This window comes from Azolla caroliniana, unplaced genomic scaffold (assembly GCF_043228905.1).
Source record: "Azolla caroliniana isolate FFs.n. ecotype wild unplaced genomic scaffold, voAzoCaro1.0.p SCAF_14, whole genome shotgun sequence".
NCBI lineage: Eukaryota > Viridiplantae > Streptophyta > Polypodiopsida > Salviniales > Salviniaceae > Azolla > Azolla caroliniana.
Window position 1 is genome coordinate 5,542,391 of NW_028230449.1, and position 27,877 is coordinate 5,570,267.

Genomic DNA, 27,877 nt, shown 5'->3' on the forward strand with positions numbered 1-27,877 from the left:
GTTAGACCAGAACACTAAAACGTGTATATTCCAAAACACTAAAAACTCTCTGTACATACAATTTGCTTAGTGAGCACTTTTATACAAGTCCTTAAGATGATTGACAGAAGTATTGACAAGTACTTCAATGCTCATACGAACGATTGATATTGACTCCCAAAAATATGCCTCTGTACTAGGCTATATTCGTAGGCCTCTAATGGCCCACCGGTTCATCCTGATCCGTCTCTCCGATAGGACTCTTGGTTCCGGATACCTATCCGGTTCTCCATTTCGGATGTCAATCCGGCTTCGGCTTATTCCGCCGATCCGGATCCGGATCTGGTTGAGCTTGTCCGCTCAATAATCCGGTTGGCTAGGCCCACTTAGGCTGATAAGCTTAAGCTCTGGACTAGGTTTTGGACTGGACGTCAGATCGACTGAAGAAGCCAGATACCGGATTCGGATGACGGAGCGGTTGTGGAAGCCGTCTGGAACGTCACACGTGCCGAATAGACCTAATCTATTAAATAGGTTCAACGTATTTGAGTGACGACATGGTCAATCTTTCATCCCTCTTGTGTTTCTCAACAATTAGTTACACACACATAATAGTTCGGTTCGGTTCAAGTTCAAGTTTTTTTAACAATTCAGTTTCGATTCGGTTCGGTTTCAACTGTTAGAAACCGCAGGTAAAATTTAAATTTGAATTTTGAGCTAAGTTGAAAACCGAAACCGAACCACGAAACCACGGTTTTAACGGTTTCGATTTATTTATTTTAACGGTTTCGTGGTTCGGTTCAAGTTTCAAAGTTTTTGAACGGTTCTGTTTTGACACTCTCAAACCGAACCAAACCGTTGCCGATTGTTTACACACAAGGGAATATGGAAGGAAGGAATGATATGGCAAGATTTTGTTGGGCGAAATGAAGAAAAGGGTGAATATTGAGAGTTGTTCTCTCTCTCTCTCTCTCTCTCTCTCTCTCTCTCTCTCTTTGTTTTTGTTTAAAACCCTATACACTACTTCTTAAGACTTTCTGTTTCTGTTTGTGTGTGTGTGAGCATGTGCTGCTGAATAAGAAACAGGGTAGGGAGGGAGGAAGAGGATGAGAATGAGGAAACATGGAATTGAGAAGGCTCTTGGCCTTCTCTGCTCCTCCTATTCTCAGAAGAACAACAGCCACAAGTGCTCCATCAGCTTCCTGGGAAGAAGAGAAGCCTTCTCTTCTTCCCCTGCTCTTGATACTTCCAATAGTCATGATGGGAGAGGCCCCTTCTCGCAGAAGATTCTCCGTCTCACCGATGAGATCGCCGCCCTCTCTGATGATGAAATCAGCCTAATGTCTTCTACCCTCCGCAGGAAGCTTGGGTTACCGGAGCCCCCTCCGATCGGATCAATGCCGATGGCGTCGCCCGATTGGCTCCAAGATGCCGACCTGTCATCATCGGCCGATGGATCGGCAGCTTCAGAGAAAGTCGCTGAGAAGACGTCCTTTTCCGTCAAGATTGAGAAGTATGAAGCATCTTCCAAGATCAAGGTTATCAAAGAAGTGCGCGCAGCTACCGAGTTAGGTCTTAAGGAGGCTAAGGAGTTTGTGGAGAAGCTCCCCGCAGTAGTGAAATCAGGTCTTTCCAAAGAAGAGGCTCAACAACTCATGGACAAGCTCAAGGCGGTCGGAGCAACCGCAGTCATCGAGTGAATCTTTCTATTGGTTTCTAGACATGAATTGTGATGATGATGTCGGAAATCGGTGAGGGTTGAGAATGTGATATCATGTCATTTTGTGGGATGTCATGTTATGTCAGTGTCGTGTCATATGATGCCCTTGATGTGGCATGGGGCCGTGTTTTCTGCCCCATCTAGCAGTTATTTCAAGATAAGACATCCAGAAATTATATGAATGATGATTTTATATGCATGAATTGCTTTTGCCTTGTTATGGTCATTCTACGCTCTCGGGCTATATTAAATCTCTGCAAAGAAACTAGGGTTTTCTGTGCTGTTCGGGTTTTTTTTTATTTTGTCACTCTTTACTTTTGCAAATTTGTTCTCATTAGCTGTTGAGAAAGTTCAAGATTGGATGATGCTCATGCATAATGTGGGGACGATGAAAGGATTGGCCTCTCCTGCATTTATGTAATTTCATAATCAAAAGTCATTTACTACAAGAAATGCTCATTGTGATCAATAAATAACTTGGGCTGGTGTGGAGCCAAGAGTAATGTATGGTAATTGTGTCCCAATTTTGTCATCCATTTCGAAATGCTATCTAGGAATGGTTGGATACATCAATGTATTTATCTTTTCACTTCCTTACTATCTTCCCATGATGCTGGTATACTAAGTTAAAAAGGTCTTTTCGATATTTCTTGAATGATTTGAACTGAATGAGTTCCATCAAAATGATCAACTGCCTGGACTAACCACGATACAATCATGGCCTTAGACAACACTAAGCAATTGCAGCTGCTCAACTGTTGAAAGGATATGAAGTGATGAGCTAGCTAAGTTTTCATTGCAACGGATGGGGATTGTCAATGGGCATCCTTTTTACACCTGATAAGTTGTGCAAATTGACATGGACATCATTTGGCATTATTATTATCTTCAGCGAAAAGAGGGATTACATTAAATTCGATAATACTGCAGCACTAGTTTAATGTGCTAGTTTCAGCTTATAGAACTTGGTTAGCAAGATTTTTTAAGGGACCAATTAATAATTTGATTTCTTTGTTTACTTCATTAGTTAAAAGGTTATGCGTAACAATGTGCAAGGATATGCAACCGTTTTAAGGTAATCTGTTGTCCTTCAGGGGATTACATTAAATTTCATGTGACTACAGCTCTACTTCTCTGTGCTTATTTCAGCCTACATAGCTTTCTTTGCCTGCAAGATTTGGAGGGATCCACCCATGTTAATGTCTTTTGTTTTCTTATTTCATTAGTTAAGGAGGTTATTTGTTCTAACGTACAAGGATGTCGTTTGTTGTTTTAAAATATTCTATTAAGTGGTCCTTAACATAAGGACTTTTGCCCATTGAGTTATATACTAGTCAACTTTGCCGCAATTAGTTTTTTGAGTCAAGCAACACATCAAGATGTGGTATGTTGATATCTGACATCTCTAAAACTAATCCAAAGATAAATGGTTGTCCATATCCATAGAATGAACCATACGCGCATTCGCATTCGAGAATATGATTCAATCAAAGTGTATGGTAAATCATCTCAAAGTTGGATTGGATTTATAAGTTGGAAAAAAAAAAAAAGATTGAAATTCAAAAAATTACTATGGTCTATATTATATATTGATTGAATCAAATGTCAACATAATTAAAAGTTAAAAACTTAGGAAGTACTTAACTACTAAACATTAGAAAGCACAAACATAAAAATCAAATAATTCAAAGACATAATTGTGTTGATGAGTTCATCTTGCAATTATCGATGTTCTCATCTCGCAACTAGTGAAGGTATCAATTTCTTCACTTTAGAACTTTACAAAAAAATGAGTATGAACTATAAAGATTGAATCAAAATATGTCATTATAAATTATAATCAAACGTTCAAAAACTCATAAAACATATATTCGAGAATATGAAGAAAACATGACACCAACTTAAAATTTTACTATCACATGACACTAGAGAGAGAGAGAGAGAGAGAGAGGGAGGGAGAAAATTGGGATTCAAACCCAAGACATAGGCAATAGTAGCATGACAACTTACCACTAGGGTGGGCTAATTTCTAATAACTAAAATGGAAAAATAAGAAAAAAGGAACACATGCCCATATTATCTATATCAATTGTCTCATACCACCAAAACAATGTTGCTTCATTAGTGTGATTCTAGAGAGTAGCTTCTATTTCCATAAAAAGATTGATTATTACTTGAGAAAAAATCTAATGTTTACAATAGAATATGTTTTTTTGGAAAAAAAGAAAAAGGAAAAAAAGAAGGATATGTGCATACGAGCATAGAAGATGAGCTACAACCAATAACATGACCTTAATGCATCTTCTCATGGTGCTATGACTTGGCATACTCCAAAATTGAGTCGACATTCAGCTTCGTATCGCTGGTACTCCCTCTCCACATCATCATTCCAACAACATTTTGCAAGTTGTTTCTCTCTTTCCTGCAATCAATTTTCTAGGTTCATGAGTTGATAATCACATTTGCAATCCCAATTCGAGGTATAAACACCCACTTCAAGGTACACATCCCAATTCAAGGCATATATTCACAATGAAACCCAAGTTATGCATGCACATTGCATACATAACACAATACAGATTTCAAAACACACCCATCATGTTGGGGCACATTTTGCATCTGTTGGGTTTTTGCAATCTGATTCCTGTAGGAAAATATATGGAGTCATCTTGATTGCTGATATAACAATAACCTTCATCTCTGCAGGTCTGGATTGCAGTCTGAACTAGGCCAATTTAGGGAATTGCATTGCTCAACATGTGATGGGGTCTTGCCATGTTAAATTTTATCTTTCAAAATAACTTTTCAATTCTCAAATCATAAATATATTCCTCGGGTAAAAGATTGAATCATCTGCATGTCCAACCAATAAAAGTTTTTCCTGTTGGCAATTGTAAACTATGAAATTTACATATCCTTTCCTCTGAGAGTTTTCAAAGTTCCTTATAAGTAAGTGGCCATCCCAGATGCATCTTTTTGTTTTGTACAAAAAAGCAGGTCTTATATCAACCGTACATACAAGTCAGGCAGAATCACCACATGACCTAAATTCTCAAGAGGGAAAGCCATAAAATTTGGCAGCCAAAAATATGGCCTAATGCTTACTCGTCTCTTTTCCATTTTTCATACAAAGGCGGTGTACAATAATGCAGCAATAAAAATATAAACTCGGACACCCACTATGACAGACACCTGAAAGACATTGCATAAGGTTGGAATCATTGGATCAGAGGAGACTCAGGAGAGGACTAATGTGTTCGGATGAGTTGTTACATAATAACCAAATAATGAGCAAAAGAGCAACAAACTCCCTTGGATCAACTCCCATGATTCTGAGCTGTATTAGTTCATAACTGTCTCCAATGACATGTTTTCTCATATTGTTTGTGCCTTTAATGTATGACAAAGCATGATATGACCATTAAGCCTAGAATTCAATTGTTGTCCAGATTCATTGTGAAATCTGCTTATTTGAGTGCATACAAGATTATAACGCCTCCTTCTAATGTCTCCTTTTCTCTATCATTCATAAGATTCGGCATTCTAGAGAGTTTCTCAAAAATGTCGAAGCTTCATCAGAAAACTTTGTTTGTGATTCTAATGCTAAAAAGAAGACAACAAAAACAAAAAAGATGACACCTTTTTCTGCAACTCTTCCTTTTGTCTTCTGTTGGTTTGTTTGGTTCTTTCTGTTGCCCGTCCAATGACATTCTTCACTGATGCTTCCTGGCGCTCAAAGAACTTTTGCATCAACACCTTCTGAAGGAGGATAAGCAGCACACATGTATTAGTCGTCTGATAACTTAAATGAAATAAGTAATGCACGATAATCTCAAAACAATATGGGATTACTTCTTTATGTTGGATCCGTCTGAGACGTCTCGGTATTTCCATTATGTGGAGAATCCCTTGGATATCTCCCACTGCCAGAAGTTGACGAGCTGTACATACTCTCCAAAAGTAAAATCTTTAAAAATGGCAGGATATAATCCGGATTACATGAATTGTGCATATAGAAGGTACATACTTTTTTCTTGTATCTTACATGCATAGAAAGGAATAATATAAAATCTCCAGCAGTAAAATCTTTAAAAATGGCAAGGTATAATCCGGATTATATGTGTGGTGCATATATAAGGTACATGCTTTTTTCTTGTATCTTACATGCATAGAATTGAATATTATAAAATCTCCAAGAGTAAAATCTTTAAAAATGGCAGGATATATCAGTATTACATGCATTGTGCATATATAAGATACTAGCACACAAGTAGAAAGGAATAATAAGTTACATGGCAGGATGTAAGCCACATTCTACATATTATACGTGTAAAAGCAGCATAAATTTATTGAAGGAGAGATCTCACTCACGAGAAGCACAAAATTTCATGGATGTAACTTGGCACGATCCAATTGAAGCAACTAATGAAGGCTGATGGCTATGATCTAATAAATCCCAAACCTCAATGCTGCCATCAATTAATCCAATATATATGACCCCTGGGCGAGATGGACTCCAACACCCCATTGTAAGGTAATTTTCCACTGATCTTGATACAAATAGTGGTTTCTGCAGAAGACGTTTTCAAATTTGAAGTGAACTACATCAGAAGAATGCCTTGATCGTAACGAAAGCTAAAACAAACTAGAGGAGAAAAGAGAGGACGTAAGGAAACTGTATTCACTGTAAAAGAATAAGATCAATACCACGTGCCTCAGCTTTCTAAATTATTTGATCATTCTAAATGGAATTGATTTCTCACATCCAAAAGATTCTATTAAGCGAGTTAACTATGTAATATAGCACAAAGTTAATGTTTATACAGAAATTTTCTAGAATCCATTTCATCGTTGTACAAACCTGGAAACCAACTTTCCATAGAGCAAATGTCCAGACATCTACAGAAAGAATAATGTCTTCGAAACAAGGTGAACACTGAAGGCTACGAACTGCTCCATTATGGCATTCTGATATATTTTGTATAGTATTTGAGCCATCTGGAGCATTGATATCTCCCTCCAAGATATCTCCATTCTGCACTAGAATCAACGAAGAATGAGAAAAGAGAAAATCTTATAAATAAAAAGTAGAAACCAATATACCACTAAATGTTAAGCATTACTGACCTCATTACAGCAAAAATATTTACTACCAGCACAGAGAATGAACTTCAGAATACCAGCTTGCCGATCTGGAGATTTTATGGTAAGATCAATTTCGAAGATGGGTTTCCATTGATATTTTTCTGAAGCTAATGCCGCAGCCTTGACTTCATCTTGTAAATCTGTCTCAATATCTACCTGCTTCTTGATGGAAGCATCCCAAAAGATTATCTGAACACAGAAGTTGACATGTTAACTTTTGAAGTTTGCAGAACTTTTATAAAGTCCAAATCTGACATCAAGGCACCTTTCCATCAGCAGCAACAGACACCAGCATCCTGGTTTCTTGAGAATATCGTCTTACCATGTTTCTGCCTTCCAGCTGTAGAAGCAAGAAACTCATTATGTCATGAATCTCTAGTTTCATGGTGTATTGTCTACTAATGCAACACATACACTTCTAGTTCAGAGAATATTTTACTTTTGCATCTTCACAGAAATTTTTATGCTCATCTCATTGTTGCGTACACTCTTTTTGAAGTATTATAGATTGTTATATCCGAGGGAAATCTAATTTATACACTTTCTAACCTAAACCATGATAAACCAATCCGCTCAGCATTTAAGGGGCTCAGAAATTATGTCCACATCATGATACCCATGCCTGAATTCAAGAAGAGTTGCATAAAATACCTCTCCTTTAGGCAGCAGAACAATCCTAAAGACTCTACATTATTCTTCTGTAGAATACCCTTTTATATTCTTGTCATTCAATGAAGTGCACAAATATAAGGAGGTTAATATCTGTGAATAGGCTTCACAATCAAGAGTTAGTATTCAAAATGTGTCCAGTAGTTTGTCATCCAAGAGACCCAATGGATATGTTTCCTGTCCCTGGTTGTCACCCTATAGCAGCCTGAATGTAGGAATTCCACGTAATCAGCTAGTGATAATACTACTTACAGCGAAGAAAGTGACATTAAAAACACAAATTGTCCCAACAAAACAATCACATTTCCAAGAATCATTTTAATGTTTATCTCAGATAAGTCTAGAAACAATTAACAAACTTCAAATGGTTAAACAGACCTGAGCATCTGCAGGAAGCCATTGCAAGTCAGAGATTACTGCAGTGTGTGACCTTGATACACAACTTAGACGACTGAAGATGACCACGGGCGCCTTCCTCTTACTCTCTTCTTCTTTATCCTTCTTCGACCCTTTCATAGTCTCTTTCTCTTGCTTTCCAACTTGTTCTTCAGCCACACTTATGTCCCAGAGAATCACCTAACAAGACACATTAAACTTCTTGAGCGTTGGGGGTCCCATAGGTCATACTTGACCTCTAAGGTCAATTATAAAAAGGATTCATCTATTAAAGAAGCTCTGCAACTGTAAGGTTCAAAAACACAGACAAACATTGACTATGTTCGTCTTTTTTATGCCTGTAATATCTCATGCCAGATGAAAATAACAACAAAAAAAAAACCAACAGAATTAAATGGACTGGATGGATCAGATCATTTTTAATCTTAAGAAGGTCAAAGACATGATATTGGTAAACCAGTCTCCAAGCCACTCTGAAGACTGTAGGCACAAATCAGCACAGGGAAACCCTGACATTCAGGCTAGCCTCAGACATAGAGAGTGCCATCGACATCAGAAACGCTTTAGAAGCTAGAATCCTAGATAGTAAGGTAGAGCTTACTCTTAAGTAATTGTTAGGTGTCGCAAATAATGTATTTCATGGGGTTATAATTGATGTGATCCGAAGAAAGAGGCAAGTGACCCATGAAGGAGTTAAAGTAGTTAAAATCCAAGATGTGGTTATGAAAGCTGCACTATTAGCTAGAGTATGGGGTGCAAATAAAGATATCAATCAAGAAGAAGACAGAGACCACTACACATGTGCTCATCAGGCTCGAGCGATGTCAAAGGCCCCGGTCAAGATCAGGGAAGAGATGGAATCATGTACTGCATTGATCGACTTCTATAATCGTGGGAAGTAGATAGATTCTGCACTATGCCCACATCTCTGATCCCTTGTACCAATTACTAAGAAAAGTGAAAGCATTTTTGTGAACAGAAGAACACACAAATGCAGTTATAAACTTTAAGGAATGTTTGGCAAAGGCTCCAACATTAAAGCAACCCAACTACACCTTCTCACGTTTGGTTCAAGTCCAATCAGGATCAGAGGGGTAATAAGTCAACAAGTCGATGAAAGTGAAAGATATCCAATTGGATTCGGGGCAAAAGGTTCTTAGTGCACTACAAGGAAAGTATGCACAATTAAAATGAGAGCTTTGGGGAACAGTCACTGCCATAAAGGCTGATAGGAACTATTTAATTGGTACCGAGCATAGATTGACACATGCGTGATATTCGTGATATTCCCCATGCGCAATATTCTCAATATTCGAGAATACAAAATGGCCCCAAGAATATTAAAAAACCATTCGTTTTGTAAAATAAATATAAAAAATTATTTATTTATTTAAATAAATGTATTTCACAAAAAAAAAAAATATTCATTAATAGATTATAGTGTCAAGAGAGTTTATGAAACTTATTTTAATTAATTAATTTTTTAAAAATGAATATGTTTATATTTATTATACAAATATGATTAGTATGAACTTTTAAGATATGATTAGTTTAAAGTACCATTTTTAATGTCAAGATAAAAATATTCATAAATTTTGAGGAAATAAAAAGTGAGAAATTAATGAGCCTTTATTTTATTTTATTTATTTATTAAAAATAAAACGACTATTTTAGTAGTGTCAAATCCCCTAAGTCCCTCTTTTATTATCCCTATTTATTGTTAAGTTCCTTTTTTTTTATCTTAGGAAATGTTTTTAAAAAAAGTTTTTTTTTTAGGGGGGAGGGTAAAACGAATACTTGACTACCCATTTGTATTAGTATTCGTTTGCATTCGAATGGGAAACCCCATGAATGCGAATATGTCAATCTATGGTACCGAGTAAATACAGAGACCGATTTGTTTACTTGTTCTCGGGATCACCGCGAATTGTGACATCCCAGATCAAGTCATGCTCAGGTGGTGCATCTACATCAAATCGGTCAAACTTGAAGCAAGGCATAATCAAAGGGTGAGCCAACTGAAGAGAATGAATTCTTGGAAACAAAATATGGTAAGCAGTTTAATGAAATTGGGAAATATCTAAGGGCACCATGGAAGGAAGTTGGACAAAGAAAAACTTTTCAAACTTTAGAAATAAGGTTCACAAAATCTTCCTACATCAACGGCAAGGTTGTTAGGTACGTTAGGTACGGTACGGATACCATACGTATTTAACATATTAATACCCGTATAGTACCTCCCAATTTAAAAATACATTAAATACGTTTTCTTAATATGTTAAATACTTGTAAAATACGTTAAATACGTATAGTACATTAAATACTTCTAGAATTTGAAAATTATTTACCTTTCTAAAAAATATCTAAAATATTGTAAAAAACATCTATGTTTACACATTTTGTGATGTACAACATAGTTCTACATCCTAAAATGCATATAAGACATTTGAACATTTCACATCCTAAAATACTTGTAGTAATATGGATGTCGACATTCCCTTATTCTATAAATCAATGTAAGTGTGTAGCACGATGTTCTACTTCAAATTGTAATTATTTACAATTATGCCTTCATAGATTGAGAAATCGTCTACGATTATCACACTCATGATAGGTTTCTCTTTTCTTCGTTTTCTTCTTCTTCTTCTTCTTCTATCTACTGTGATTATCACACTCAAGATAGGTTTATGTCTTCTTTTCTCTCTTCTTCTTCTTCTTCTTATTCTTCATCGTCGTCTCTTCTATTCTTCTTTCTTCTTTCCTTTGGCTTCTTTTTCACTAAAATCTTTTTTTTCTTTTGCTTTTTGTTAGGGTTTTACTTACATTTTCTTTATAAATACGTATTATACCTGTTTTTTTATAAGTACATTAAATACCGTATTGGACAAATGTACATGATATTTGACTGAACAACGTACTATACAAATGATGAGGTACTATACGTATTTAAACGTTAAATACGGGTACATAAACAACCATGATCAACGGTGGAAACACCCAAAGTTCAAGTCGGGAAATCCACCATGAGTTATCTATAACCACGAGCAACAAAGTCAAATATTAAGTGTTACATGACAGGGAATGGGCTGGACATCGAGGAATTTAGGCAGCATTTACTAAAGTCAAAGAAAGGTATTGGTGACCCGGGCCCATGTTCTACAATGAAGTGAAGAATTACGTCGAGAATTCCCCAACTTGTCAAATTATTTCAAATATCAGACATAGAGACAAGCTACACCAACCTATTTACTGGGGGTACACTATAAGTGGATGTTGGATTCGGTGGCTATGCCAATGGGGTTTGGACACAATAAATACTTAGTGCTAACAAGGGCAAATCAAGTAGAGGGAAAAGCAATAAGGTAGAAGACCACATCAGCTATATGTCAGTTTATTTTAGGAAAAATTGCTTGTAGATATGGATGTGTGGGAAAAATAGTAGCCGATAGAGGAGAGCTCAACTCTGTCAAAGCCCATGATTTCTTTGCGAAATTTGGTGTTTAGTTGTCACTATCAACCTATAATCCAGAGGACATGAGGTAATAGTTAAAGCTTTGGAAAAAGCTTGTAAAGGTTGAGCAAGTAATTGGCCAAAGGTCTTGCCCTTTACCTTATGGGCTGATAGAACAACACAGTTCTGTAACAAGGTATATACCAATAGAGTTGATGATAGGGCAAATGCTAGTAATGCTAATCGAAGAAAAGATCACATGGGCGGTAATTCTTTGGGGGTCAGAAATGAGCAGGGAAGACTTGCTTACAGTTTGGATCCGGCAACTCGATTAAAGGGCTGAAGATGTAGAAATGGTGGCAATGAAACTAAAAGAAGCACATGTCAAGAACAAAGCAAGATTTGATCAAATAAAAGGCCTAAGGCCACGAAAAATTCAAGATGGAGCATGCGTAATGGTACAAAACAGTAGCGACAACTAGTATAGTACTAATAGGAAGTTTGCAAAAAGTTGGTTTGGGCCTTACGAAGTAAGAAAGGTTTCAGATAAGGGCACCTACTACCTTAATGAGTAAGATGGAACTGAGATCAAAAGTCCAATTGTAGGCAAAAGGATAAAGATTTTCAAGAAGTGGGAAGCTGTTGAACATGACCTAATAGAAGATGCTGAAGAAAACCTTCACGAACAGGATGAAGACCAAAATGACTGGACTTGCACAACCGGGTGCAAGTTCAAAGGGGGTGGGTGTCGGGAACTAATTGCTTCACGATATAAAAACAAATCCAAATAATATATCAAATGACATTTGTAAGGCTCAAACCTATAAGTTTGCATATCAAGCACCGAATATGAACCATAAAGATAAGTTCTTCTATGAGCTTACTTTCTCATCATTATAATTATGTATTATCATACGTGGTGACTCAGATGAGGCACATGGCTGTCATGCATTACTCGTGGCACATGTGTGCTAAGTGGCGATCACACATCACATGCACTCTCACATACATCACATGCATTCGAACACTTATATAAGGGAAGGAAGGGAAGCATATAGGGATCCATCAATCAACAAAGAAAAACAATACATTCATCAGTAATCAAGAGATTAAGCGAGCTAATCTAGAAAGTACCTCACCTCTCAAGATCAAAGTCAAGGGTTCGATATGGAGTTTGTCAGAGATAATATGTCATCCTTACGATTGACTATTGTAAGTTTGATAAAATATTGTACTCTCAATTTAATAAAGCATATTTTCTTCATATAACCTTTGCTTCTTGAATCATACACTATCTCCATCTCTTGTTTGTGCCGAAAACCAGATTCCCTGTTTACAGAGTATTATTTACTTCTTTTTTTTATTTGTTGTTCTCAACGATGAGACAACACTTAAGATGTAATCTCGTTTGGTCTTATAGGCCATTTTGGCCTCTTATAAGACGTTAATATATCTTTCTTCTTCTTTCTTCTTTCTCCCCCTTTTCGTTACAAACTCTCCTTGTACATAACCCAGGTGTTTCAACACACCGATCAAGAACTCTACAACACCGTAGGCAATTTTACTAAGTTATTTTTTATTTATTTTCATTTGTTCTTATCCAAGAATAAACAACATTTTCGGACGTGATCTTCTGCTCAGTCTCATAAGTCCATTTTAGTCTCTTGAGAGACTGTTAATCTTTCTGGTATAAAAAAGTCAAGGCATATAGGACGGCCACAATAGTGCCCTCTTGAGAAAATGATTGGTCTCCCAAACAAAACAAATGTTAAAGTAGCACCTTCAATACGCACAACATTATGTGGTTAGTTAATGGGAATGCATTGTCCCTTAGGCAGTTCCTCTAATTTATTTATATTTATTTTTGAATGTTCTTCTCCAAGAATAGACAACATTTCGGAGGTTTTCTGCTCAGCTTCATAGGCCAATTTTAGTGTCTTAAGAGATGTTAATATATCTATTTTCTATCTCGTATTAACACCAAGGAATACAGGACAGACATCTCTAGTGCCTCTCTGAGAAACTGATTGGTGTCCAGAAGAAACAAATGTTAAAGTAGCCATTTCAATACTAAATGTGAGAATCATGTTTTCATAACCAGCAATTGCACCAGTTCACTTGATCACCATGAGGTTTTGCATAGAGAGTAAGAACAAGTGGCTCTCTGCATGGGAAATCAACATGGAGAGTAAATACAAGAGGCTCTATGTATGTGATAGAAGGCACTAGATAACAGATCCGATCACCCCCAGAGGTCATTCTCAAGAACTGAGATTCTGTAATTCACTGAGGTATCTTTTATGGGTAATTTTTTTGTATTTGGGTGCAAGGGGAATGTATGCATCCTAAAAACCGTTATCATCAGCAATTGCCTTTCAAGGGACATTTCAGGGATGATTGGTTTCTTGTGGACAAGGAGGGATTTGAACCCCCAACACCGTGATTCGTAGCCACGTGCTCTAATCCCCTGAGCTACAGCTCCCCCCTCCAATGGATCCGTTTTGGGGACCACTTCTCTGAAATAGACTGGAATAGAACCAACCTTTTCTATTTTTTACTGTGAGGGTTCAAGCCCCTCTTATCACTAATGAGACAGTAGTATCCTGCTTCTTGAGCATTTTTTCTTCGGAGCATCCCTCACAGAAACAGAACAACTCAACCGATCGATTGATTGTACATCCCACCATCAAGTCCAAATATCAGAGCATGGAATATCATCAACAATGAACTAGAGAACTTCTGAAAGAGATATATATCCTGTTGTCAGAACTGAGCACAAGCATATGATAAATTCCATATTTAGATGTAAGCTCAAGTGTTCTACTTTCAAAATTGTTTGTAGCAAAAAGATTTCAAGATTAGAATATAAAGAAACATATAATATTTAAGATACTCAAATATAAAGGCATCCATACCAACAAACAGTTTCCAGTAGGATACTGCAAAATCCAGTATATTTCATCTTTTCTTAAACAAAATATTCACCATCTAGTGTATGATGAATTCTCTTTGAAAATAGCGCACCTGTCCACTGTAGCAGCCGCCTGCTATAAGTACTGGATTTTTGGGGTTGAAACAAAGACTGAAAATGTCAAATGGACTTTCCAATATTATCTGCACCAGTACAACAATATTTTATTCATTCACTTGTACTAAGTTTTCTTTCAACTGATGGTTCTCTAGTTCATCTAATTTTTTCATCTTGTTCTGAATGCTATGAGCATCATTACAGACAGGAATTGCCATCGCGGCATGACCCATCAAATAACCCTGTATAATGTTATATAAGCTATTAGATGCGATGTTTGCATAAGTAATGGGAAAATTCATTGCTGTATATATAATAAGGTCTGGTTACATTCTCTGAATATAACATTTCAAAGCCTTAATAAGTTCTTCAACTCTTTGTCTACGGAGCATTTGTGTAACATTTCAAAGCCTTAATAAGTCCTTCAAGACCTTGTGTATTGAATAACTTTGTTGGGGAGTCATCAAGTACTGAGAATTTTATAGCTGTAATTTGCAGACAATGTGATTAACAGTATCTATATGTCCAAGAAACATTTCAAAAATGCATGTCTGAGTGAGCTGTCCACATGAGAAGTTACTTCTATCAGCAGTTATTGTGTAGATCTTGAATGCGTTAGGCTCATTAACTAAGATTTTACAAGGCCATATTTCCAATCAATTTTATTATAATTTTTTCATTTTGTCTAGTAGTGTATGGGTAGCATAGAGATCATTTTAAGAAGTTACCTGAGGATGTATTGGATCAGAGAAGCTCCAGATTAATACATAAGAATTGCTTGGTTTTCCTGATAATTGTAACCTCTCATCAACAGATTTTGGTTCAGCATAAGCTGCTGCCAGGACACCATTTTTTCCAGGCATCCAGTCTATACATGATATCATTTTTCCTTTACTGTAAAAGAGATCTGAGAAAGATTGATACTCCTAAAATATATTAGAATAAAATATTAGATCCAATTTTATGTGAGGAAATGATGCTTTGTGTTACATAATATTAAAACAGTTTTTCCTCCAATTGAAGTTGAGGGAAACCAAGCTGTGAAATTGTCACTCTACCATTATATTGGTAATTGATTTGTGACCTGGGTGATCTTCCTCCTCTGCCAGATTTGCAAAATCATCCTCAAATACATCCATTACTTCATTTTGTTGCAATGCATACATATATCTGTTTTACAATCATCAGTCAGTATGATTTGACTCAAAAGCATGATATTAAAAATATATGACAATATCCATAATCTTCTTATTGAGAATCAAGCTCAAATCATGGGAACATCTGCTTATGAAGAAAAGCACAATGTGTGAAAAAGTGCGCGAGAACGCTTTATTGTAATCCGTACAGTTGTCAAGTGTGAATGTGGTCAAAGAAAATCCGATGTTCTTATGACAGAATTGTGCTCTAGTGGATATCTTGATTAAATTCCACCAATCACATTTAATGTGGCAATCCCTTGAGGACTTGTATATGAAACACCCTTCGTTGATGAGCTTTAGTAGATTAATATGGTTTACTGTGTAATATTTATTTTATTTTGATTTGTTCTCAAAGACAAGATAACACTTAAGATGTAATCTCTTATTTGGTTTTATAGGCCATTTTGGCCTCTTAAAAGACGTTAATATATCTTTCTTGTTGGAGGGTGGCAGCTCCAGCCCTGCACTCTCTTTCATATTTATTATCTTTGTACTACATTCTCTCTTTTCTCAGATTTTTGTCTCTCTAGAATCTGCAACTCTTTAAATGCCTTCTCTCTCTAGAATCTGCAATGCTTTAAATGCCTTTTCTCTCTTCTACCTTTTCCAAGATATTCCTAGTTTTTTGTACTTGTTTGGTAGTACAAGAGTCACTTAACTACCAAACAGCCATTTCACCCACATTCCCCAATTTTGTATAAATAGGCTATACCAGCCTCTTTTGTATAAGTTTTCATTTTCTTTTTTGCTACTTAAAACAAGCTCTATTCCTTGGCTGTGTCTCTACTCTTTGCAACCATTTTTTCTACTGCTGTCTAACAGCCTTCTCACAGCTTGGCTGTGCCTATTTTGTTTTAAGTCTTCCGCTGCTGCTATTAACAGCTTTTCTCACATGGTATCAGAGCAGTGAGGTCTCCATATCCTCAGCCTGATTTTTTTTTGCCAAAGAGCACACAGACCTATCTTCTTTTATCCCTCCCTCCCAACCCTACAGAGGAGGCTCTTCTGTTTTCTTTTCCCCTTATCTGAGCCTCACCTAGCATCTAGGGAGAAGTAGAAAGACCCTGAGTATCTACTTACAACTGCTGTAAATTGTCCAGCTGTAGCTCAAGAGGAGGATATCCATGGCCTCACATGCCACCATTGTTTCATCAACCATTCCCCAACTCCCCAAAGAATCCATCTTGGATGGGAACAATTACTTGGATTGGGAGCTACAAATAAAGACCTTGCTACAATACCATCGTTTATGGAATGTAGTCAATGGTAGTGACAAGAAACCACCAGTAACTTCATCCTCTTCAACCAAATCAGTTGCTGGCTCATCTAACGCTGAGATTGAAGCTTGGCTAGATAAGGATTCTCGTGCTCATGCTTTCCTCATGTTTAATATTAAACCGAGCATTGCTCGTCAATTTCAAGATAAAGATGACGAGACAGCCAATGAACTATGGACAGCCATCAAAAGGAGGTATCATCGAGCTAATCATGCTCAAATGATAGCTATTGAAAGCCAACTAGCAAATCTCAAGATTCATGACACTCCCAACATCATGGATCAAATAACGGAATTTGTCACTCTCCAAAAGGAACTAGTTTCTTTGGGAAGCAAGTCCACTGAAGTTGAGTTTGTGCATCGTCTAATGATAAAGTTGCCTGAGTCATTCTCAGCCTTTTGTGACACCATTTCTCTTCTTCCCAACACACCTGACATGAATACATTTCTTGGTATGCTACAAGATAGGGCAACAAGGAAGAAAAGTGCTCAAACTTCCAATGAGACGCTTCTACATGCGACAAGTAAAGGCAAGTGGAAGCAAAATGGTAACTCCTACAACAAACCCAATCCAATACCGCCAAACAACCCAGCTTACAAGGAGCTCACTTGTCATTATTGTGGCTACAAAGGTCACATTCAGCCAGATTGTCGGAAAAAGAAAAGGGACAATGCTAAGAACTCTTCTTCTACCAGAAATCAACCTACACCGAAATCCAACTCGGCCCACTCAGCCAAAGAAACAGTTTTCCTTGGCATTGAGGAACATACTTCACATTTGGCTGGACCAACTACTTCAACCATCGATGAGTGGTTAGTAGATAGTGGTGCCACTTCACACATGACCTATGACAAATCCATTTTGCATGATGTGAAGCCTAGCTCTTCCCAAATCTCTATAGGAGATGCCTCAAGCATTGAGGCTTCATGTGTGGGTAATGTGGTTCTTGACAATTCTTCAAGTGAAGAACCTGTCGTTCTTCAAGATGTGCTACATGTGCCTCGCATCTCTACCAACCTACTTTCGGTTTACAAAATCACCATGCAAGGTTATGGAGTCTACTTTGATAGCTCAGTTTTGGAAGTGATTGACACCAACAGCCTACAAATTGTAGCTAGTGGCACACAAGAAGGGGGTTTATATCGCCTAAAAAGCTCCCATAGCCCCTTGGAAAACTCCAAATCTCATCTTCTTCATCTTCTTCAAGGCTCTCATGCCTTGGTGGCACAAGAAGATCCCACGTTGTGGCATGCTAGGTTTGGTCATCTCAACTATGATTCTCTTCAAAAGCTCTCCTCCTCCCAACTAGTTGAGGGTCTTCCTATTTTCAAATCTCCCAATACCCCATGTATTGCTTGTCTTCATGGCAAGCAACATCGAGAGCCTTTCCCTCATGAAGCCACTCACCGAGCAACATCTATCTTGGAGTTAGTGCACATGGATCTTTGTGGTTCCATGAAAACCACTACTCTTGGTGGTGCACGCTACTTCATGCTTATAATTGATGACTTCTCCCGCAAGGTTTGGGTTTATTTTCTTGTAGAAAAATCCCAAGCCTTCGCAAAATTTCAAGAATGGGTAGCTCTCGTGGAGAACGAGACATCGAAGAAAGTTCGAAAGATCAGGTCAGACAATGGTGGAGAGTTTATCTCCAAAGCTTTCGACCATTTCTGCTCTCAACGAGGCATTGCTCGCCAATTTTCTACACCCAATACTCCTCAACAAAATGGAGTCGTGGAAAGGAAGAACCGGACAGTCCAAGAGATGGCTCGTACGATGCTATCTCAATCTGATCTTCCTCTCTCGTTTTGGGGTGAAGCTGTCAACACAGCAGTCTACATCATCAACTGCTGCCCAACAAAAGCAGTTGCTAGAATGACGCCTGAAGAAGCATTTACAGGTGTAAAGCCCTCAGTATCTCATTTTAAAGTCTTTGGTTGTGATGCTTATGTTCACATTTCAGATCATAAAAGGACGAAATTTGAGTCCAAAACCAAGAAATGCAAATTTCTTGGTTACAGCACACAATCTAAAGCATACAGGTTATGGGATTTAGAGTCAAAGTCCCTAGTCATATCTAGGGATGTTCATTTTGTGGAGTCTCAGCCGGATGACTCTAGGATTTTACCTGAGTTCATGGTTGAAATCCAAGCTCCTCCGGAATCTCCTATTTTAGACGAAGATGTCTCATCTTCAAGCCTCCCATCTCCTCCTACTCAATCTCTAACTTCGCCAACAATTCAAACCTCTCCCTCAACTCCACTTGTTTCCACTCCCTCTACAAACCAGCTTCCACCACTTCCCAAGTGGCTTCAAGCCACCATTCGTGATTCTCATCTCTCCGATGCTGAACTTCATGAGTATACATCTGGTTCTCGAACACGTAAGTCACAACGGCCTCTTCACTCATGCAACTTTGCCTTATTGTGCACTGTTGTGCAATCAAAAGAACCCACAACAGCAAAAGAGGCCCTTGTTCTTCCAAAGTGGAAAGCAGCAATGGAAGTTGAACTTGATTCCATTGAGCGGAATCATACATGGGAGCTGGTCCCACGGCCTCCACATCGACAAGTCATTGGATTGAAATGGATTTTCAAGACCAAATACCATGCTGATGGTACTTTGGATAAGCACAAGGCACGTTTAGTGGCAAAAGGCTACTCACAAGTTGAAGGAGTGGATTATGAGGAAACTTTTGCTCCAACAGCAAGGTACACATCTATTCGATGTGCGCTTGCACTTCCTGCTCACAACAAATGGGCCATTTTTCAAATGGATGTCAAGTCAGCCTTCCTTAACGGTGACTTGAAAGAGGAGGTTTATGTTGAACAGCCTCCAGGTTTCGAGATTTTAGAGCAGAAAAACATGGTCTACAAGTTACACAAAGCCTTGTATGGCTTAAAGCAAGCTCCCAAAGCTTGGCATGACAAAATTGATAGCTTCTTTCTTTCTCTTGGGTTTCAAAACTGTAATGCTGACAGCAATCTCTATGTTTTTTCCCAAGATAATTTGCTTTGCTTGATCATATTATATGTTGACGACCTTCTAATTACAGGGTCCCTTGCATCTAAAATCGAGGAGGTCCGCGCTGACCTCAAAACAACCTTTGAAATGACTGATCTAGGACTTCTCCATTATTTCATAGGTATGGAGGTCTATCAATCACATGGTGGTATCTTTCTCAGCCAACATAGGTATCTCAGGCAGCTCCTTGAGACCTATAGCATGACAAATTGCAAGCCACTCTCCTGTCCAATGGATCCAAACTCAAAGCTATCTCGTGAAGACGATTCTCCCATATTTGAGGATATCACGAAATATAGGAGATTAATCGGGTCCCTTCTTCACTTAACTTATACCAGGCCTGATTTGTCCTATAGCGTGAGTATTCTCAGCCAATTCTCAACTGCTCCAAGACAAAGTCATTGGCAAGCAGCTATTCGAGTTCTTCGGTATTTGGCCAACACACTCGACTATGGTCTATCTTTTAGAGGCGGCATTGAGCTTGTTGGCTACTCAGATGCTGATTGGGCAGGTGATATTGATTCTAGAAGGTCCACATCTGGCTATTGTTTTATGTTAGGTTCAGGCTTGATTTCTTGGAAATCGAAGAAGCAAAACTCAGTTTCTACTTCATCGACGGAAGCTGAATATCGCGCCTACTTGGATACTTGCTGTGAGTTGCTATGGTTGATGCAATTGTTTTCTCACATTGGTGTTTTGCAAACCTCTCCTATTGCAGTTTTCACCGACAGCCAAAGTGCACGTGCCTTGGCACATAGCTCAGCATTTCATGGTAGAACAAAACACATCGAAGTGCACTACCATTTTGTTCGTGACTTAGTGAAATCACAAGTCATCAACTTGGCATATTGCCCTACTCAAGAAAATGTGGCTGATTTATTTACTAAGCCACTTCCAAGGCAAGCCATTGATCAGCTCCTTGATCGACTCAATGTTGGATTGCCGTTCTGGAGCTGAGAGGAGGTGTTGGAGGGTGGCAGCTCCAGCCCTGCACTCTCTTTCATATTTATTATCTTTGTACTACATTCTCTCTTTTCTCAGATTCTTGTCTCTCTAGAATCTGCAACTCTTTAAATGCCTTCTCTCTCTAGAATCTGCAATGCTTTAAATGCCTTTCTCTCTTCTACCTTTTCCAAGATATTCCTAGTTTTTTGTACTTGTTTGGTAGTACAAGAGTCACTTAACTACCAAACAGCCATTTCACCCACATTCCCCAATTTTGTATAAATAGGCTATACCAGCCTCTTTTGTATAAGTTTTCATTTTCTTTTTTGCTACTTAAAACAAGCTCTATTCCTTGGCTGTGTCTCTACTCTTTGCAACCATTTTTTCTACTGCTGTCTAACAGCCTTCTCACAGCTTGGCTGTGCCTATTTTGTTTTAAGTCTTCCGCTGCTGCTATTAACAGCTTTTCTCACATTTCTTTCTTCTGTTTTTGTGTTATTTACTTTTATATTTACTGAGTAATATTTATTTTATTTTGATTTGTCGTTCTCAAAGACGAGAAAACACTTATGATGTAATCTCTTGTTTGGTCTCTTGTTTGGTCTCAGAGGCCATTTTGGCCTCTGAAAAGACGTGAGTATATCTTTCTTTCTTTCTTCAGTGCATAAGCTGCCATCCCCCTACTGTGTGTATTTTATTTTTTCTTGTTTGAAGACAAAAGGTAAAATATATCTAATTTGAGAATCTCACAATCATAACAATCTAGCAGTACATGTGCTTGGCTCACAGATTATTCTTGGATTTTATAGAGTATGGAGGTTCTATATGAGCAGAACCTTGAGTGGAACCTGTAAAATAGTACCTAGCAGATCTCATTAACACCAAGGATACAGGAACTCATTCTTGCCTTCATGTACAACAAGATAAACATAAAATCACCTACATCTCTACATACGAATCTATAATTATAGGACACACTCAAAACTCTTTCCATCATGTTATATGCAAGAGTGGGTGATACATTTTTACATTCACTAAAAGTATTTTTTTCTCAAAAAGTTTACACTATTGTTTATAAAATTTATTAAAAATACTTTTGAAAGAAATTCATTTACCTAGAGCTTATTGATCCTAAAAAAGAGCATAAATTTTCGCTTGTTAGAACTTCCTTTACTACTTCATCTTGAAAATCTTGGGGTTGATACTGTATCACATTGTTGCGAGCAATCTCCCTAAAATATGGTGAACAAAAGATATTTTCAGAAGCATTTTACAAAGCATTATAAGAAAGACTTTTCTCTTTAAACTAATTCATTCATAATACTCAGATTGGTTAACATAGGTAAAGGGCAGGACTTGATTGTTGGATGATCCATACAGGATGCACATGTTTCTGTAATCAGAGCATCAATAGCCTTAAAATATGCTTCTCTAAGACACAGCTGCATCAAACTCAAATTGATATGTAAAGTAAGAGATATCCAGCCTATCCCATACAATATCTCTAAAAGCTAGAGCCTATTGGAATGTCTAGTGTCAAAAAAATGGGCATAAATATGAGTCGCGATTCTAACCGCCTTTTGGAAATCAGGAATGGGGCAATTTTCCCTTCTACGGCTAATAGAATGATACAGAGTAGAGATAATAGATCCTTAATCCCGAATTTCCCTCTGAAGCCTCCTCATAGAATGATGAGGAATAGAGATATAAATCAAGTCCCTGGTCACAATATTGTCTCAGTGAATGAAAATTTCGGCAACCTGAGTAATACTTATTTTACTTTGATTTGTTGTTCTCAAAGACGAGACAACACTTAAGATGTAATCTCTTGTTTGGTCTTATAGGCCATTTTGGCCTCTTAAAAGTCGTTAATATATCTTTCTTTCTTTCTAGCTGCATTAATCTAGTATCTACTAGGCAAGCTCTCCACATATCTCACCCTTTCTGATTCCTGTTGATGATGGAGGCTATCATTGAGAGGATCAAAATTCTTGAAATGCCTATGAATAATGGACGGAATTGTTATTCATGAAGTTCTGGTTGTGACTTCCAAAGTCACCTCTAAGAGGGTACTTCACAGAAAATGGGCCTCATTTGATGTACCTACTGCCTCTCATGTGCCCAGAAGCACTGTATTATAGGACAGAATTTGATCAACTTCCACAACATTAAGGACATGGGAATCACCTCATCACACTTAATGTGCAACTAGTCAGAGATCTATATGTCTCACATGGCGATCATTAATAATTCACGAAATCCTGTAATAGAATTGCATACTAGAAATTGCAAACCCTGAGTTAATCCAACCATCATCAAAAAGAAAAACACAATTGCCCACTAAGTTAGTTTTCATGTGCCCATTGCATGCAGTTCTTGTAAAGAATTACTACTTTTAAGAGTAATATTTGAAGTCTCTCTTGGTCAGTTGTGCCATTGCATGTAAGAGATATTATATGTACTACTTTATTAGTGATATCAAAACGCTAATGTGCCAGCTCCCTCAAAACAAATTGACAACATTAAAAGATGTTTCCTTTTCTCAAAAAAGTAATTGACAAATGAAGATCACTCTTGGCTGGCTGATCCAAAGGAAGCTGTCTACTTAATGTTTATGTAAGCAATTGAATGCCCACAACCTGATCACATAAGAAAGATCTTTCACGAGTATGTAGGAGGGAGAATTTCATATAAAATCTGAATGTTGTCCTCGCTTCAATAGCATCATAATATTGGATCAGCCTTTGAACAGTTTTTATTTTAAATTTTGAAAAGCAGAGCTCATACTAACTGTATGAAGTCTATCAGAATAACGAGTAGTATGAACTTTATTAGTTTTGTTAGCATATTCATTAATTGTTCTCAAGTTTTTATTACACTATTTTCTCACAGACAGCCTTCATAAATTTTCTTTTATAACTAATAAATATCGCTTCAATTGGTATTTTACTGTTTAAGTGTATGTTTAATCCTAAAAACTAGCTTTTTATTGTAAGTAAATATATGATTGAGTGCTAACTGGATTGTCTGAGCAGCTACATCCTTCAGACTAGGTACAGATTGTATCCCTATTTCCTGTTCTGCAAGGGCTTTATCATATGATTGATCCTTGAATGGTCGGCACTCCATGGTCCCACTGCTGAAAGTTTCCTGGCCATAGCTTAAAATTGTGTAAATATATACTTTTCTTGCACCAAAAAACAGAATGGAATGCATGAGCTCAGCTGCTTTTTTATATAATTTTCTTATTGAGTGCATAATCACGAAACATCAGTTCTGCTTGAGGATCAATTTAGCCACAAGTGATGAAAATCGGTATCTTTAACGGTCAATTAGCACTGAGATCTGAGGGGCTCAGTTCAGTATAGATATAGGGTACAGTTTAATGCTTACAAGTAATCCTATGCACAATTATAGAGCAAGGTAAATGGTTATTCTATACATCAAAAATCTATCTTTGACTTTGATCGGGGTCTTTATTTCTTTGCAAAGTTATCAATAAGTTCTAAAAAGCAAAAGCTCATAGTAAAGTCTGGCTTCATATCCTATTGGTAAGAGTTCAGCCACGAGATGCTCATGCATATAATATTTTTTGTTAATGTGCTGTTTCTAAGAATTTACTACTTTAACCCCATGGGCAACCAGTTTAGCTCTGTAGTCCAAGGAACACCACCCACAAGAATCAAGCTCTACAGTCTCATGAGAGCTTTAAACCCCTCCCTTAGTTTCTCGTAGGTTTTCAGATTTCTAGTTCAAACCTAACAGTTCTTGACTATCTGAGACATACTCTTAGCTTGCCTCTACCTCTGATTTTTCTGCATGATAGATATGTGGCAAGATGAAGAAACCGTTGAAGACAGCTAGCTATAATGCGATTCTTAAGAGTCAGAGTGTGAGGAAAACAGTTCTTCCACAGACTTGAATAAATTGGTGTCGGTGTTCTATAGGAGCCCACACACAAATGCCTCCCACCAGCTACGAAGTGTGTCAATCTACTCTATGCACATGACTGTAGAGACATTGAATGCAGCAACATGCTCATCACCAAAAAATTGTGTGCAACTCTGTGCACACAACTGAAGAAAATATGCCTGTACTCCATGTATCTCTTCCCCAATACAAGGTCACCTATCTACAGAGTCTGAAATCACCCATGGAGTAACCACGAAAACTTTGTCAAATTTGATCGCCTCAAAATGAATGAGGACCAAAATTACTTGCAAACTGATAGAAAAGCATATCCTCTTCTTTTTAGTGCCCAATATTTCTCTTCTAGAATTCACTTCATGAATATCTCCTTGCAAATATGACACAATAAGAGAGACCCCATTTATATGCTTCTCAGATGGTAGATATAAACTTCACATGAGACATAATATCACATTGTTGCATTATATACAACAGTTCAAATAAAAAAGATCTGCCAATCGGTATTATAGGAAACAACAGATGGGACTCTACATCTCATAAGAAGCAGTTCAACATGTGAATTTAATTGAAATAAAGCAATACCATAGCATCTCTGTCACTGAAATTACAGATAGAGCCAAATTCTCGCCAGTTCTTTGATGCTTTTACAATTATCTGCAGTTACAAGCATAATAGTGTCCAGAAAAAATGAATGTTAGGCATAATAGTGCCACATTTATTGCTAGTCACAAGATTTTTGATACCAAAATGATCTTTTTTTCAAGCATTTGTGCTATTTAAGAAAGTGAAACTTAAGCATGGGCAGGGTATCCAATAGCAATGATGGAAACCATTTTTCATTACATTACTATGTGAGCTTGGATATCCCAAGGAACAACTTGGTAACCCTCCAGATTTCCCCCTCCCATGATCATGCAGGCACTTTCCTCTCATAGAATCATACATTTAAACCATTTTATAAACCAACATTACCCATCGTTTGTATTTGCCTCTCTCATGATGTATAATATCAATCGTGCCAGTCAAGAAAGAGTACAAATCAGCTAGAATTGTGTTCACAACAACATAATGATTGAAGTACATGATAAAACAAAAATAATAAATAGATGGATAGGAAATACATACACCATAATTTAGTCAAATACAATATATTGAAAAATATCACGAATTGTTCACTAAATGCTCACAAATATACCAGCATTGTTTAATTCTTTGAATTTGCCATCTATCAGGTGGTGAAAGATGTATATACATCTATATTATATAGATATTAAAAAACCTTTCTCCACCAGCCAAAAAATGATTGGTGTTTCATATCTTGACATATTCAGTTTAGCCTTTGAGGATCAGTATAATGTATGAATTTGTATTCCATATCGTGCACATGTTCTTGAACAATAAGCTTCTTGCATACAAGGTAAATGCCTTGCATAGTGATAGGACTCAGAAAAGTTCTGCATCAATGGGGGCTAGACTTCTGTCACTCGATCCATGTAGGACGTAGCTTGCTGCTAACAGCTTTTGAGTTCAAAGTGGAGAATGAGGAAATTGATCCAGTTGAAATAAATAACTGCATTGAGCTAAATTGATAGATGGTAAAGGGGACAAATTATGTTACAATAGAGGATGTTTAGACACGGGCAATAGAGAGAGATCTGGAATTAGGAGACGAGCCAGGAATTGTGGCTATAGCATTCAAAGAGGATGAACAATGCAGCATAAATGCTAAAGGTGTTTTAAGTCTACTTTTGCAGTAGAACAATGGTTTCTGCATGTCCCAACAAGTGCATAAATGTTAATTCATGCATTAGATTGTGGATCATTGGCTAAAGACAATAGAGGTCAAGTAGGATTAGAAAAGAAATGACTATCTTCACACAAAGGACACATAAGAACACAACCACCCTATGAATGTCTTGCGATAAAGGTTTATGATGCAAACACAAGCAGCGTATTCTTTTGGCTTTGGGAGACAAGCCATTTTTTCTTTTGAGGATAGAATTGGTGAATATGGTAGAATATACCAACGGTTCCATAGTATGTTCCCTTCTACAGGTTTTGATGCCAAGCTACGGCGATATATTATGCGTTGCCATTTTCCATGATCATATAAATATCGTGCATTATTATAAATATGCTCTAGTACTTCTACCAACCCATTAAGTCAGACTTATATACTGTAGCCAATGCAAATCTGTTAAGTGAATCTTCTGATGTGAAAATTCTATATTTTGAGTTTTTTGGTCTCAACATAAACCCTGAACATCTGAAATGAGACTCGTTTATATGAAATGCTTAACCTCTCCTGTTTTTCTCACCATTAAAACTTCTGGTATGTAGCATAACTCAGGCAATATAACAATGTAATGAACCAATCAATAAATAAAGTAGCAAGTAAAATTATACATGATTAAACCACTCCAGGCATACATAAAAGGAAGCAAAAGACACTGAGGCATAAAATTATGTTTTACGGAGTTTTCCAAGATGTCACATCAAAAGGTTTCAGAACAAAAGCCAACTGAGAATGCTTTTAATAAAACAAGCTATACCTTGTCTCTCATTTTTCTATTAGACAATGTTTCAATTTCCTTTTGAATTATTGGAGGTGTCTCTCTTCTTTCATCATTTTTTGCTGGAACTGCATTTTCCATTTTTCCTGCAAAATAATGAATATTTTCAAAATTCTGTTGAATTTGGTTCTAAAATTTTGTTGATTTACAAATTTCCATTCAATAAAATTTTGATAGATATCATGACGAAAGGATTCATGTCAGAAAAACATTTAAAGATCACAGCATTCACGATATTGCATTTATCATCCACTGCAATGCATTGCAATCCAAAACTGTTAATAAAATAGTTACCAATATCTCTAAGTAGTATCATAATGAATATGAGTGCAAGGAGAGACAGGAGAGACCAAGAACGGCTAATTGGCACTATAGATTCTAGTTGTAAACAAAAGAAAAGAAAGAAATAGATTTTCACGTTTCTTTAAGTTACACTGCAAAAACAGCCTGTAAGACCAATCAAGAGGTTACATCTGGAAAATGTTGCCTCCTTTTCAAGAGCATTTGGCTAAAGGTATATATAATATAAAGGTAAAGAGGG

General features: G+C 37.1%; 1 protein-coding gene and 1 pseudogene across 2 annotated transcripts in view; one reads left to right on the forward strand and one right to left on the reverse strand.

Moving 5' to 3' along the window:
- The first annotated feature begins 921 nt into the window (after positions 1-921).
- Positions 922-1,902, forward strand: LOC147855351 (uncharacterized; annotated as a pseudogene). The gene is made up of 2 exons (XR_015530772.1): positions 922-930; positions 1,075-1,902. The product of XR_015530772.1 is annotated as an uncharacterized LOC147855351 (transcript).
- A 2,055-nt stretch (positions 1,903-3,957) lies between these two features.
- The window catches only part of LOC147855352 (uncharacterized), a 29,030-nt gene continuing 5,110 nt past the window's right edge, over positions 3,958-27,877 (reverse strand). The window contains exons 2-16 of the mRNA XM_087330452.1: positions 27,316-27,422; positions 25,346-25,417; positions 23,853-23,983; positions 21,949-22,065; positions 15,447-15,558; positions 15,117-15,314; positions 14,385-14,474; positions 7,892-8,089; positions 7,110-7,184; positions 6,827-7,033; positions 6,561-6,734; positions 6,071-6,269; positions 5,552-5,640; positions 5,339-5,458; positions 3,958-4,121 (exon numbers count right to left, since the gene is read on the reverse strand). Of these exons, the coding sequence (XP_087186578.1) occupies positions 4,005-4,121; positions 5,339-5,458; positions 5,552-5,640; positions 6,071-6,269; positions 6,561-6,734; positions 6,827-7,033; positions 7,110-7,184; positions 7,892-8,089; positions 14,385-14,474; positions 15,117-15,314; positions 15,447-15,558; positions 21,949-22,065; positions 23,853-23,983; positions 25,346-25,417; positions 27,316-27,417 (2,001 nt within the window). The 5' untranslated portion in view covers positions 27,418-27,422 and the 3' untranslated portion in view covers positions 3,958-4,004. The remainder of the gene's footprint in view (positions 4,122-5,338; positions 5,459-5,551; positions 5,641-6,070; positions 6,270-6,560; positions 6,735-6,826; positions 7,034-7,109; positions 7,185-7,891; positions 8,090-14,384; positions 14,475-15,116; positions 15,315-15,446; positions 15,559-21,948; positions 22,066-23,852; positions 23,984-25,345; positions 25,418-27,315; positions 27,423-27,877) is intronic.